The 14,582-nt window shown below is 57.3% G+C and overlaps 2 protein-coding genes across 7 annotated transcripts in view; both read right to left on the reverse strand.

Moving 5' to 3' along the window:
* Positions 1–1,420: 1,420 nt before the first annotated feature.
* Positions 1,421–7,167, reverse strand: SPMIP5 (sperm microtubule inner protein 5). The gene is made up of 5 exons (XM_059661934.1): positions 7,100–7,167; positions 4,395–4,613; positions 2,756–2,942; positions 2,151–2,248; positions 1,421–1,711 (listed from the first exon to the last, which is right to left on the reverse strand). Exons 1-5 carry the CDS (start codon positions 7,152–7,154, stop codon positions 1,542–1,544), a joined length of 729 nt encoding a protein of 242 aa, XP_059517917.1. The 5' UTR covers positions 7,155–7,167; the 3' UTR covers positions 1,421–1,541.
* Positions 7,168–9,699: 2,532 nt separating this feature from the next.
* Positions 9,700–14,582, reverse strand: part of HSPA12A (heat shock protein family A (Hsp70) member 12A) — a 110,774-nt gene continuing 105,891 nt past the window's right edge. For all 6 annotated transcript variants that reach the window (XM_059661531.1, XM_059661535.1, XM_059661530.1 and 3 more), the window contains one exon: positions 9,700–13,856. In XM_059661531.1, coding sequence (XP_059517514.1) covers positions 13,222–13,856 — 635 coding nt within the window. In that variant the 3' untranslated portion in view covers positions 9,700–13,221. The remainder of the gene's footprint in view (positions 13,857–14,582) is intronic.

The following is a 14,582-nucleotide window of genomic DNA, read 5'->3' on the forward strand; positions in this document are numbered from 1 at the left end:
CCATTTGTGCAATAGCATGTTCCTTTAGGCCTGTATTGAACAGCAGCGTGTCAGACAGTGTGGTGGCTCTAAGAATCCCAATCATGGCAGAGTAGTGATCGCAGTAGCATCATCTCTGGCTGTTTGTAACGAATGTCCTGACTGTGAGGAGGTGTGAGATTTCCACTGGTCTAAGGTGACAGGTATGACTGTGGTGTGTTCCCTACATTCATGAACACAAGCCCAAGTTTCACTCAGTGAAAACCAAGATATAACTTCTTTTTCTCATCGAAGATTTGACTCCTGGTTCCCACCCCGGGGACACAGGGGTCCAGGAGCCTCGGAACATCCCCGCCCTGGGGGGACCCCGGCAGGAGCTCCCCACATCGTCGGGCTCCGAGCAGCTTCGAGCCTTTTCATGCCGAGGCCTCACTGCCCGGCAGCCGCTTCCATTTCTTCTGAGTGCCCACGAGGGCGGGCAGAGAGCACCTGGCAGCGGCAAGAGGCACTTAGCCAGTGTTAGGGGTAGAACTGTGTCCCCCAAAACAGGTATGTTGAAGTCCTACACGCTGGTACCTCAGAATGCGACTTATTTGGAAACAGGGTCCTTGCAGACCTAATGAGCGAAATTTAGATGAGGTCATACTGGAGAAGGATGGACCCTAATCCATGATGACCAGCGTCTTCATAAGAAAACACGAAGACACGAAGCCATGTGAAGACACGAAGACACAGAGGGGTGCCCACTGGAGCCCCAGCCGGTTTGGCTCAGTGGATAGAGTGTCGGCCTGTGGACTGCAGGGTCCCGGGTTCGATTCCGGTCAGGGGCACATGCCCGGGTTTCAGACTTGATCCCCAGTAGGGGGCGTGCAGGAGGCAGCCGATCAATGATTCTCTCTCATCATTGATGTTTCTAACTCTCTCTCTTCTTCTCTGAAATCAATGAAAATACATACAAAAAAAATACCCACTGGAATTATGCACCAAGGACCACCGGCACAGCTTCAGGAGCTGGGAAGAGGCAAGGAAGGATTCCTCGTTAAGGTTTCAGGGGGAGCCTGGCCCTGCTAACTCCTTGAGTTTGGAGACTTCCAGAAATTTCTGCTGTCTGACGCGGCCCAGGTTGTGGCCCTCCACGGCCATCGGGGCTCTCCCGGGGACTGGGATGCTGCACACCCAGGGTAGGGGTGGGTGTGGCCTCTGTGACAGCGTGGGGACTCCCAGGTCAGGATGCTGATGGGACCGCCAGGTTCCAGTGCCGGCAGGGCTTCCATCACAGCCTGGCCCAGGGGCACCGTGTTGCCTCCGGATTAGGAAGACATGGGCCCCACCTGGCTCTTCTCGGGGTCGGAATCAGGGAAAACCTGATCAGGAGGTCAGAAGCCGCTGGGATGCTGAGAAGTACTCTTTATTCCCACAGGACAATAAAAGGTCTTTATCGCTCAGGACACCCACTCCAACCAGCCAGGGGGAAAGGGATTCCCAGGTACAAATCTCCCTAGTCCTGCTGGGGGGTGAAGGGGGCAGGTTCTCCTGGGAGACTGGGAGCTCCTGAGCGCCCCCTAGAGTCCACTCTCCCTGGGCGGCTCTCCGAGGTGGCTCTTGGCTGAGGACAGTGGCTCCAGATAGAGCTTCCTGTTGCACCACTGATTTGGTCTCTGAGCCCAGCCACAGGTCCCCGAAGGCCGGGGGTGCTCGGTCAGGGGCATTCCAAGGCCAGGACAGCTGCTGTCTGCAAGACAAACCGTCCGTGGGTTCAGGCAGGTGCCCGGCGGTGCAGACACCCGTGCCAACATGCCACCCCCAACCCCCCACCCCCCTTCCCGTTTTAAAAACAGCAGGAAGGGTCCCGGGCCGGTTTGGCTCAGTGGATAGCGCATTGACCCGTGGGCTGAAGGGTCCAGGGTTCGAATATAGTCAAGTAAAAGGTCCAAGGTTTGATTCCGGTCAAGGGCATACCTGGGTTGCAGACTCAATCCCCGGCCCCAGTCGGGGTGCATGCGGGAGGCAGCCCGTCGATGTGTCTCTCACATCAGTGATCATGTTTCTCTCTCTGTGTCTCCCTCTCTTCTACTCTCTCTAAAAATCAATGGAAAAATATCCTCGGGTGAGGATTAACCAAAAAGAAAAAAAAAAATAGCCAGCAGGAAGGGAGGAGAGCCCTGGCTCACCTGGTCCGGAAGAGTCCGGGTATTTCGGCAGCCATTCGTGCTGCAAAACTTTTGGAGGAGGAGCAGGAGGAGGCTGCGTGGACCTCCCTCCGAAGATCCTAAAATAAGGACAAAAGTCATGGAGTCACTCCTTTGGTTAGTAATGGAGATAAGAATAAACAGAACCTATGCCGTTTCTGTGTGAGCCGAGATGTTTATTCCTAATCCTTACCATTTATCCTCAAGGGAAGGATTATCATCTCCATTTTACAGAAGGGAAAACTGAGGCCACACGAGCCACCCTGTGCCGTGCCCTGCCCCTGCCCTCCCTCGGCACCCTGGGGCCTTAGGCTGCTGCCAGGAGGGTGACCCCATTGGTTTTCACTCCCAGCCTCTCCCTGTAAACCAGCAAGGACCACAAGCAGGACTTGCGGAGAATGCTGGGCACGGACGGGGAACGCGGGGCGGCTGGCCACGAGGAAGGCCGGGCAGCTACAAACGAGGCCCGTGGAAAACAAACCAGACACCACATCGTCCTGGTGCTGGGATGGGGCAGCCGGGAAGGCCTGGCCCGGGTCGGCCCTGCCCCTTGTCGCCTGCGTCCCGCCGGCCCGAGCCAGACTTACTCCTCATAGGGCTTCAGGTGCGCTCTCTCGGACCGCTCCAGGAGGTCCATGAAGTCTCGGTAGCAGTTCTTGGCCATGACCGAGTACCGGGTGGCGCAGCCCAGCTCGGTGACCCTGGCTCTGGGCAGGTAGCCCGCCCAGCCGGGGATCGGGGGCTCCCCCAGCGGCTTCCTCAGGTGTCGGTATTCTGTACAGAGACCCACGCTTCCTGAGGGCTCAGAGAAGCCACACCTGGGCAGGGCCCCCGAGTTGGCTAGCACCCCAACAGTTAGCCCCGGTGAACCCCTAGGCCTGTAGGTGGCCTAATGGCAGCTGCCACTGGCTGGTGGACTCTCCGTGCCAGGCACCTTGGTTGGAGTTACACATACAGCCTCCCATTTCATTCTCTCACAAGCCAGGGGAAGTTGGTGCTATTATTACCTCCACTTTACGGAGGAGGAAACGGAGATTTTAAAGAGGTGAAGAGGCCGGCCGGCATGGCTCAGGGGTTGAGCGTCGACCTATGAACCAGGAGGTCACAGTTCAATTCCTGGTCAGGGCACATGCCCAGGTTGCAGGCTCCATCACCAGTGGGGGGCATGCAGGAGGCAGCCAATCAATGATTCTCTCTCATCATGGATGTCTCTCCCTCTTCCTTCCTCTCTGAAATCAATAAAAATATATTTTTAAAAAAAGAGGTGAAGAGCCCAGCCAGCATGGCTCAGTGGTTGAGCATTGACCTATGAACCAAGAGGTCACAGCTCGATTCCCGGTCAGGGCACATGCCCAAGTTGTGGGCTCCATCCCCTGTGTGAGGCATGCAGGAGGCAGCTGATCAATGATTCTCTTTCATCACTGATGTTTCTATCTCTCTCTCCCTCTCCCTTCCTCTCCCTGAAATCAGAAAGAAAGGAAAGAAGGGAGGGAGGGAGGGAGGGAGGGAGGGAGGAAGGAAGGAAGGAAGGAAGGAAGGAAGGAAGGAAGGAAGGAAGGAAGGAAGGAAGGAAGGAAGGAAGGAAGGAAGGAAGATCCGCCCCGGGAACCTGCCTGCAGGTTTGACTGCCTGGCTGGCTGACCTCGGGCACTTGCACATTTGTGAGGTAAAAGGTTACTGCCCCATCAGCCTCCTCCAGTGGCTGTGAAAATCCAATTAGGCCACTGAGTCCCATAACCTCAGAGCTGGAAGGCACCCTAGGGAACATCTAGTCCATCTTTCCAGGCCCTGGCTGTAAGAATTGGAGCCCAGAGCGGGGAAGCAACCTGCCTTCGGTCCCACAGCAAATAGCTGCAGAGCTGGGCTAAATCACAACCTCTTCGGCAAATGCTCTCTGCGATGTCTTAGACAATGGTGAAGCACAGAATCGTGTCCTTGAAAGTCCTCAAACAGTAGTAATAATAATAAAGAAAATCAGTCCATTACGTTCCCTATAAGCCTTTACCCCTGAAAAATGGTCCCGGGCAAATCACTGTTGTGATGATTAATGGTAATAATTCTATTCTCAGTGGGTTCTGTGGTTATCAGCGCAAAGCCCTGTCCCACCCAGCTGGGACCTGGAGGAGCTGCGTTCAAACCCAGGTCTGACCTCAGACGAGGGACATCCCTGCCGGGCCCTGCACTTGGGCCCAGGGGTGAAGGGGGCTGCCTTCGGGGAGCCAGTACCCAGCAGCAAGGGGTGGTGCTCCTGCCAGTACTGGTGCAGCGCCCGCAGGACCGTCTCCTCCCGGCAGATGGGCTTCAGTTTGGGGGCCGTGGCCACCGCGCGGCAGAACTCCTTCTGCTGGTCCTTGTAGCGCTGTGTTTTCTCCCGGAAGGCCTGCAGGCAGCGGGACATGTGGTCCTCGCTGGAGGTGCCCTCGCAGCTCAGGTAGGGGACGAAGCCTGCGGGAGGGGAGGGGGGCGAGCCTTCAGCAAGCACGGCCCAGACTCTCGGCCCAGAGCTTGCCATGTCTTCCTGGGCCCAGGGCGCTGCATTTCCCTAAAGGCCATTCAGACAAGCTGGGCTGCTGTTTCCCCTGCGGCTGGGCCCTCCCACGGCCACAAAAACAATGACCTTGACTGGGGGAGGGAAGGCCCGTTTCTACCCAGGCGATGACAGTCAGTCTCTGCTAGAAAGCCCCTGAGGTGAGGCTGGACGGTGAATGGGGAAAGCGTGTCATGGGCCGAAATGACAGTCTGAGGAGCAATTGAAATCACTCGTGTTTTCAGAGAGAAAGCTTCTTTTCCTTGACACTTCCCAAATGCAACTGGGGATCTTTCTTGGCCGACCATTGGGAAATTGTGGGCTTATTAAAAGCACAGACCTATTACACAAAAAGGTAAACTTGTTATCGCTGAGACCCAGCCCAGAACAATGTTTCACCATGTCCCACAAAACAACAGAGAATCATTACAATTAGTATGGGTAGAACACAGCTATGTATTTACACTGGATGCTGAAATCCTACGTACTATAATACTGCCACAACGAAACCACTTAAAAAAAAAAAAAAAAAAAAAAAGGACAAACGAGGAAAAACTGGGTAAAAGCTTGGTTTTAAGCTGCCAAATAAATAAATGAGCCCTCCTGATTGAAGCCCAATCTTTTTGCCTGGTACCCAAGTCAAGAAAACCTGGCTTCATGGTGGAAAGCAAAAACCCCTAGCCCTGGCCGCCTCAAAGAAGAATCTAATTACTAGACTGACCTTGAAGTCCTCCAAGGTCAGTCTCCCCAACCCTTGGGCAATTAGCACATACCCTGATGTCAGGGGGGAGACTGGAGAAAACAAGGGGCCTTGCCACTGTGGCTTCTCCTCCAACAGGGCCACTTCAATTGGTGTAGATTTTTTAAAATATATTTTATTGATTTTTTACAGAGAGGAAGGGAGAGGGATAGAGAGTTAGAAACATCGATGAGAGAGTAACATCGATCAGCTGCCTCCTGCACACTCTCCCCTGGGGATGTGCCCGCCACCAAGGCACATGCCCTTGACTGGAATCGAACCTGGGACCCTTGAGCCCGCAGGCTGACGCTCCATCCACTGAGCCAAACTGGTTAGGGCTCAGTGTAGATTTTATATCATCATACAGATGCACAAACAGGAACACAAGCTACCTTTTCTGAGTCTTGCTAAGGGCCAAGGCATTTTAAATAGGTTATACAGGCTGGTTCCTTTAATCCCCACAACAATCTTATACAAAATCCATGATTTCCCCTTGCAGTTGGCAGAACTGTACCTCCCCAATACAAGTTCCAACCCCTGGCACCTGTGAATGTGACCTTATCTGGAAATAGGGTCTTTGCCGATGTCCTTAAGGATCAGACATAAGATCGTCCCGGATTTAGGGTGGGCCCCAAATCCAATGCCTGGTGTCCTTATGAAAAGGACGGACAGAGCTTTGAGACACACAGACGCAGACACAGGGCAGGAGGCCGCGTGGAGAGTCGTGTGAAGATGGAGGCGGAGGTGGCGGTGATGCTGCCACAAGCCAAGGAATGCCGGGGCCACCAGAAGCTGGAAGAGGCAGGAAGGGCCCTCCCCTGGGGCCTTCGAGGGAGCCCGGCCCTGCCCACTCCTTGGTTTCAGACTTCTGGCCCCCAGAACGGCGAGATAACAAATATCTGTTGTTTCAAAGGATAGCCCTCGGGAACAAATACACCCATTTTACAGAAATATTTACTTACCATCGAGATTAGGTAAGTAACTCACAGCCATACAGGCAATGGCCAGGCAGAACCTGGAATCTCAGTTTATTAGAACCCAAAGCTTCAGTCAACCAGTAGGACCGGGTGAGGCTGGGCAACCGTGGAAGAGGCCCCTGCATCTCCCCTCCTGAGGACACCTGTGAGAGAGCTGAGGGCCACGGGGGTCACTGGACTTGTCACAGCGATGTGACCTGGTACCTTCTCAGTTGCCCAGAACTGGTCAGCCCGTTAGGTGGGGTGGCCAATTGTCCAGGTGCCAAGGCATTTCCTGGAACACAGGACTGTCCGTGCTAAAAGCAGGGCCGTTCTGAGGAGCCGGTCATCGTCCCTCACGAGGACACGAGGAGGAACGGGACCGTAGGCACCGTCCATCGGAAAACTCCAGAGAGCCCAGCTAGGGAGGAAGGCCAGGGCCTCAGCACTGTGTCCAGTCTGGTCCGGATGCATTTGGTGGACGTTAGCTCAGTGCTCCCTGCACACCGGTCCCGTCCGGGGAGACTTGGCCTAAGTTGTATCTCTCACTTATCAGAGCCCAGTGATCAGCCACCGTCAGCAAGGGGGCGCTCTTACCACGTATCTTAAAAGCCCAAGCACTTGTACTGGCCCAGGTGGACAATGGGCCAGAGCAGGGCCAGGAACCAGGACTCTGCACCGTCTCTGCACCACTTACCGCACCACTTACCGCTGTAGCCTGGGGTGACGGGCAGCTGCCTCATGAAGACCTGGGGCGAGTCCATGGCGTTGCACTCGGCTAACAAAGGGAAGATGGGATGGAATTCGCACCCAACATCCCTGCGTTAAGAGCTCACGTCCAGGGAGCTGGAGCCTTGGGCGTAGCGTGAGCTTGCCAGGGGGCGGGGAAGGAGCGGCAGCTCCGCCAACGTAACCAGGACCCGGACGTGAGCTCAGATAACAGGTATGCAGACCTCCACCCACTGGTGTCCCTGCTGGAGGACCTGAGGGGGGCAGGGTGAGGCGCACTCACCCCAGAGCCTTTCTTCATGCAGGGGGAATCAGGTCCCCACCCCCCACCCCCTCAGGACACCTGGCAGGGTCTGGAGACATTTGGGGTTGTCATGACTGGGGGACGGGGTGCTACTGGTGTCCAGGATGCTGCTCCACATCCTGCAAATCACAGGGCGTTGTTCCCACCGCAAAGCAGCAGAGCTTGTCTGGCTGAAGGGGTCGGAAATCCCCAGAGGCTGGCGGGGTGTCCGGGGTGGGTGAGAGAGGGAGGTGGGGACCCTGAGCATCAGTTCCTGTGGGTGCCGTCCCACAGCCAGGCCCCTTCCCTCTGCAGGGATGGCCGGCGGGCCCCTCTGAGATGAGCAGGTCCAGCAGCGCGAGGCGATGCTGCCAGGCCCACCCGCCAAGCAGGTCATCTCTTAAAAGGGATGCCCTCCCTCCCGGCCGGTTTGGCTCAGTGGTTGGAGCATGGGCCCCTCGGACTGAAGGATCCTGGGTTCGCTCCGGTGGGAGGTGGGGCACTTACCGTGGTGGCAGGTGGGATGCCCGGCTTCAGTTGGGGTGCATGTTGGAGGCAAGTAATCCATGTCTCTCCCTCCCATGGATGTTTCGCCCTCTCTGACTCTCCCCTCCCTTCCACTCCGTCTAAAATCAATGGGAAAAAACATGTTAAAAAAAAGTGACGCCCTCCCACTGGGACACGTGGCCTCAGGGCGTGAGGGGAGGGTCGCGGTGTCAGGTTTAGTGGGAAAGGATGGGAATCTAAACAGTTCAGACATTTACAGGCCGCTTGCTAGGGGACCGCTGGGCTGCATTCTGGTAAATTCCTCACGGCCACGCTAAGGGTTCGTTCCTACTCGGGTCCCCATTGGACGGAGGGTGGGTGGGCAGCACAGAGGCTGGGTCATTGTGTGCGGGCTGTCGAGTCCAGGGAGGGTGCGGGACGGCCTCTAAACTCCGAGGGGCAGGGTTCTGTTGCCCAAAAGTAAGCCGCTGGGGAGGGAGCAGCGCCCAGCGCGGAAGGTGGTGAGCTGGGAGGCCTGACTGGAGGAGAGGGCAGGGAGGAGCTTGGAGGGGAGATGTGCGAGGGGGTCGGGGGCTGAACGCTGGGACACCGGAGCCCACCTCCCGTTTCGGAGCCCCTCCCGAGTCGCCCACCTGGGCAGGCCCGGATCGCGGCCAGCGGAGCCTCCTGCACACGCGTGGCCTCCGCCCCGCCTCCAGGCCTTTGTGCGCTCACCCGCCAGGGAGGGGGGAGGGGGAGCGTGACGGTTGTGCTCCCCGCCCTCCGCCGCCCCCTCCCGCAGCCCCACATCGGTGCCAGGGAGGCGGGTGAGTCGAGTGAATGTGGGGGCGCTTCACCCTGCGCCCCGCTCAGTAGCCCCACAAATGCCTGGTCTCCAAAGCGGACCTCCTTCCCGGCCTCCCCCAGCCCGGCTCCCCGGGTTTTGGAGTTGGGGGGAGGGGCAAGCGAAGGGATCCAGGTCAAACCGCCTTCCGGTGATGGGACCACAGGGGTCTGCGTTGGGCTGGAGGTCCTGATGCGAGGCGGCTTTCAAATACAGGTGTTCCCCCTGGGCTCCGCCCCCCGCCCCCGCCTTTGGTCTGTTAGGAAAGGTGGGTTTCCAGGTAGCCTGGACAGGCAGCAGGGAGTAGGGGCAATGCACCAAAACGGGGGGGGGGGGGGGGGGGGCCGCAGTCCCTCTAACCGGCCTGGTCTTGTGGGCGCTGAGGGGGCGGGGACCTGAGCCTTCATTGCGCTGGATTGACAAGAGGCCCGCTGGCGACTCGGAGGGGATGCCTGGCCTCCAGCCTGCTGGCCCCAGCCGCTCCCTAGAAGGCAGCGGAGGCCTGTCCGCCTGTGCACTTGTCCAACACGCGTGTGCTTGTTTGTCTACTGCACTTCCCAGCCTCGCCCCACCCACAGGCCCCAGCGGCTTCTGGGGCCAACTCTGGAGGGCGACCCGGACATGGAGCAGCAGCCAGTGCGGTGTGTCCGCTAGGACGCCAGGGGCCCAGGAATCTGCGCCTGACCTTGAGCCATTTTTTCAACAGCCTTTTCGTTTGCCTGCCACGGAGTTGCCTGTGGCCACGCTGGGTTATCTGCCTTCCCTCCCGCTTGGAGGGAAAGGGGCTAGACACATAAATGGAGACTTCCCAGGGAGCAGAGGGGCCCCTCGTGTTGGAAGGAAAGTTAATGCAGCTTGCCACACCTAAGGACGCACCTGAGATGGGGAGGGGGAGGTCGGTAGTGATGGATCTAAAATTCCACTTACACATTCAGAATGGGGGGGAAAAAGTCTGGGCCACGCGAAATCCAGAGCTTTGTTTTATTAGAATCTGTGAAGACAGAGTTTGCAGATACAACCTTGTCGAGTCGTGAGTTGCCACAAAGTTCTGTGAAGCTTGAACAAGACCCATTTGAGAATCGAGTTCCTTATTCCAAGCAGACGAGAGGTATAGCATTACGGCCAACAACCTTTACACTAGCCATCCGGTTAAGCCATTTCCCGGCATACGTATGCGGCTTAATCACAGCTATTTTGTCTCTACAATGCGAAGTTCGATCGCCGACTAATATTGCATTTTGACTCCTGGGTATATTGGTGCATGCGATTCTGGGCCACCCTGGCAGTTAACCAGACCTGGACGCTAAAAGCTAAACTTGATCTAAATATCATTCTAGGGGGAGGGCAGGCTCTGTGAACTGGACGCATCTTGGCCACCGCTACGCACACAGGCTCGCAGGGCTCCTCCTCCTTCCTCTCTGTCTGTCTGTAACTTGTCTGCCCTTGAGCACTGAGGAACGCCTGCTGTATGCGGAAAGGGCAGGTACAAAGGAAACCCTCGGACCATTCTGCTTCCAGGAAAAGTGAACATCGGATAACACGCCAGGGACAGCTGAGTGATGTGTCAAGACAACAGGCCTTGCAGCAACTTCCTAAGGTTAGAAAACGTGTCCGAGTGTACTTGCCCACCCAGTCCGCTTACTCGCGAATATTTCCGCGGGGGAAAGGGGAGCAGGGATGGGTTTGGGGGATGCCTTCTAAGGAGTTCCACTCTTGGGACTGCATCTCTGGGGCCAGAAGCAAGTCCAGTAAAAGGACCACTCCCTCTCCACCCTCTATTTGCCCACACTTCCCGTTTCAACTGGCTGATAGTAAGAGAAATAGACAAGGAGACGTCCTTGACGCAAGGCCGGAAAGGCCTTCCTTAGCCAGAAAGAGGGGGACTTGGCCATGTCAGCCACCCTGACCCCTGATCCAGTGGAAGAGCTGGATCTGCTCCCACCGGAGGCCTCCTTTGACCCTGGCGACCTGAGCACCTCACGCCCATGGACCCCACCTGGCCCTCAGAGGGGCTGCTCTGTCCCACAAGGAGAGCGGGGCAGCCTGCAGGGCCGCAGAGAGTTTCTGCAGAGCCACTGCTTACAGAAGCCAGCGTTCACTCGGAGACCAGACAGGAGAATCTACCCCTTATTATGCTCCCTTAACTGCAAACTGTGGCCCTTGGGGAAGGACGCGTGTGTAGACGAGTCTGACGACGCTGCCACCCAGGAGGCCCATCTGCTCCGGGTATTCGGACTCCAGGCACCTCTGTCTGTTGCTCGGTCTTGCGTACACAGTCCATAGGGTAGTATCGGTACAAACTGAGGAGCGGTCAGCGCAGGGAAGAAAGGAAACCAGGGGACGTTAAAGGCAGCAATGTCATCAACAAAATGCAAAGAGCATTTTCCTATTTTTTAAACAAAAAAAAGCACATTGTAGAAATAAAGAATCTGTACAATATTCTGATACTGTCTGTACATAAAATTATATTACTTAGAACGAAGTTGAAAGGTCCTTGTGTAGAGGATGGCTGGTCACACCGGAGACCCAGAGCAGGTGCGGGAAGCAGAGCAGGCGGCAGGGACACCCGCAGCACCTCTGCGGCACCAGCGCGCCCGTGGTGGTGGCGGTGGCGTGACTAGCACCCCCTAGTCGTGGTCCGTGGTGTTGGGCGCTCTACTAGGGAATTCTGCGGCAGGCGAGGTGACGAGGTGACAAGGGAGACATGTTAAAATGACACGAAAATGCTCGTTCACATCTGCGTATCGGCTGAGGAGAGGATGGGTGTGAGAATCCAATGCGCATGGAAGCTGGTTCGCCAGCCTCCCTCCGTGCGTTACGCATGCTCCCAGGGATCTAACACGGGAGCGGGCTCCAGCAGGTGGGAGAGATGGTGCTGAACAGATCGGGTGGGCTGTGATCAGACCCAGGGTTCTTTCTCAACTGGTCCCGGAAGGTTGGAGAAGACTGGAAGGAAGGCGGGAAGGAAGGAGAGAGCACAGGCCCCACCGCTGGTTCCTCAGCAGCCCCTTTCTTAGGCGCCGCCTTCCTCCCCAGGCCCCTCCTGTGAGGGTCAAAAGTGCCTCCTCAAGCCAGGTGGGGCCCCAGCCCCACTCACCAGCGGGCAAGTGTGGGGCGGCTGCTCTTCCTGCAAACCCTGTCCCGAGGGGAGCCCAGACCGACGGGAAGGCCGGGTGGCAGCTCTGGTCTGCGCGTCAGCTTCCGACAAGATCCTAGTGAGGAGCCCTCACGCACAGCTAAACCACAGTCCCCGCAGCGTCTACTGAAATCGCAGCCTTGGTCTCCTCGCCAAGATGGGACTTCAGTGCATGAAAGGGATAGGATCCAGGAAACTGTTTTTTCTTCTTCACTAGCTGGTGCACAGTATGACACCAGGTGTACAAGGTAGCACTTGGACATTTCCAGGAACCTGCTTGGAACCAGCGCCCTCGTGCCGGAGACTCAGAGCGGCTGTGGAAAACACCTGGCTTGGCCCATCCAGCGTAGACCTACGATTCCTTTCGGACGGACTTTAAAACTGATGACTTCACTCAAACATTTCTAACCCTTTGAAAACGTAGGAATAAATGGCCAAACCCTTTAGGGGGAGGAGTGTGAGCTGGGAGGACGGAGTTCATTTGAAATATGTTTTCAAAACGAGGAGCTGTTCCGGACTCCTGGGCAACCTCATTTCCTCACCCGGACGTCCTAGAATTACTGATGAATTCGGAAGTGGGGACTTGGCCTTCTGATGCCAGAAGTGACACGGCGTAGGGGACGTTCATTTCCATCGCAGTGAGCTTCTACCTGCTGAAACGCTGAGGTGTCAGCTCTCCGCCTCACACCAATCCCCGGGGATCAGCCCAGCCACAGTGATTCTCCACAGAACCAATTTGGAATTTAAACGCGAACCTAAAATAGTGCCCAGTGTAGGCAGTCTTCTCCCACCTGTGAAACGCGCTCCAGCTTCCCACCGAATCTCCACTTTCAATTGCATGACCAGGAAAAGCAACGAACTGCAGATAGGGGGGGGAGGGGGGGAGAGGGGGGCGCACTTTATAGCAACGGCCGCCCAAAAAAGGCGAAAGGAAAAGCCTCAGGGAGATGGAGAATCTCGTCCTGCTCAGCGCTCGCCTTTCGGATCCAGAAGGACAGTCACAGAGCATCCTGGGTGCTGCTCGGCGGAGAGGTGTTGAGAGCGAGCTCATCCGGGTGCAGAGATGTCCCGGCTCCCTCGCCAGGTGGGTGTTCCGCCACGGGGGCCCATGAAACCAGCTGCTCTCCCTTGGGTTTCTTACCCCCAAACCTCAATCTGAATTTCCCGACGCCGGTGTGCCCGCAGAAACCCCTCCGTGCTTCTGGCCCTGGTATTTCCAGCTCCAGTCTCATCCGCCCTGCTGCAGCTCGGGTGCGCCGTGTCAAGGGTCAAGGGCAGGGAAAGGACAGTCAGGGTTGAGGTCGGCAGGTGCAGGTGGGCTGAGTCCGAGGGGCAGGCCACCAGGGAGGCCGGTCAGTAATTCAAAAAGTCGATCCCCACCTTGACGCTCTTCGAGGTGGCGACGTCGACGGCCATGGCCTTGATCTCGGTGTCCCCGAACTGCATGAGGGTCTGGATCTCCCTCCGGGCGGGCGCGGTGCCGCCGGTGCCCGTGAGGTCCAGGCGGAGCGTGCCGCACTTGCGCACCCCGGGGTCGGTGATGAAGCTCACGTTGTCGCGCTCGGAGCTGTACACGTTGATGACGATGACGAGCTGGGAGGGCTTGGCGGGCGTGTAGCTGCGCTTGACCAGCTCGCCCAGCGCCACGGACTGGTCGGCGGCGATGAACTTGTCGAAGACGTCGGTGCACCAGCGGGTGCCGTCCTTCACCAGCAGCTTCTCGGGCGGGTGCTTGCCCTCCACGTAGCGGTTGAGCACGCCCACCCCGTAGGTGAGCGGGGACCGGCGCACCTTGATGACGGCGGGGTCCAGGCCGAAGAGCACGGCGCCCTTGAGGATGGTGAGGCCCACGTCCTGGGGGATGATGATGCGGCACTTGTCCCCGAAGGCGGCCTGGACCGCCTGCTGCAGGAGGGGCGCCTCCGCAAAGCCGCCCACCAGGAAGAGGAACTTGACCGCGGACACCTCGGGCTTCTGGAACAGGTCCCCTGCGAGGGGAGAGGGAAGGACACTGTCCTGTCACCAGAGCCAGCAGCACGGGGACGGGGTGGCCTGAGCATGCGGGGCATGGACACAGCCACCTGGAGGACAGGCTCGGTGTGAACAGAATTTGTGGAGAGCTGGTCCTTCAGAGAGAGGGGGGTTGCACACCACTATGCTCAGAGCATCAGCCAAAGCTACTGCTAAGTAGACACCATTTTAGCAGAGGTGGCGATCGTGTAAAGTAGTAATTTGCGATGCCTAAAGGCTACTCCTAACCCTCACAAACCTGTGGCTCTGCTAAGGAAGGCAAGGCAGGCGCTTCTAATGCTACTCTGTGGGCCCTGGCTGGTGCGGCTCAGCTGGGAGTTGTCCCAGGCACCGAAAGGCTGCTCCTTCGATTCCTGGTCAGGGCACCTGCCCGGGTTGTAGGCGCGGTCCCCGGTAGGGGGCCTGCAGGAGGCAACGGGCTGATGTCTTGCATTGATGTTCCTCTCTCTCTCTCTCCCTTTCCCTCTATCTAAAAAGCAATAAGAATATTAAGTAAATAAACAAACATTATTCTTTGGTTTCGTAGGGGTTGTGATTTGGTAGGTAGGGGGTAGGGAGGTGGGGGGGGGGGTTTAGATACTGAAAAGGGTCCCCGGTGAGTCTCCCGTGTGGCCCTGGGGGAGGCCACGAGGCAGCAGAGAGCAGCGTGGCCAGACGCCGTCTCCCCTCCTGGGAACCTTTCT

The sequence above is a fragment of the Myotis daubentonii genome, chromosome 13 (genome assembly GCF_963259705.1).
Source record: "Myotis daubentonii chromosome 13, mMyoDau2.1, whole genome shotgun sequence".
Classification (NCBI taxonomy): domain Eukaryota; kingdom Metazoa; phylum Chordata; class Mammalia; order Chiroptera; family Vespertilionidae; genus Myotis; species Myotis daubentonii.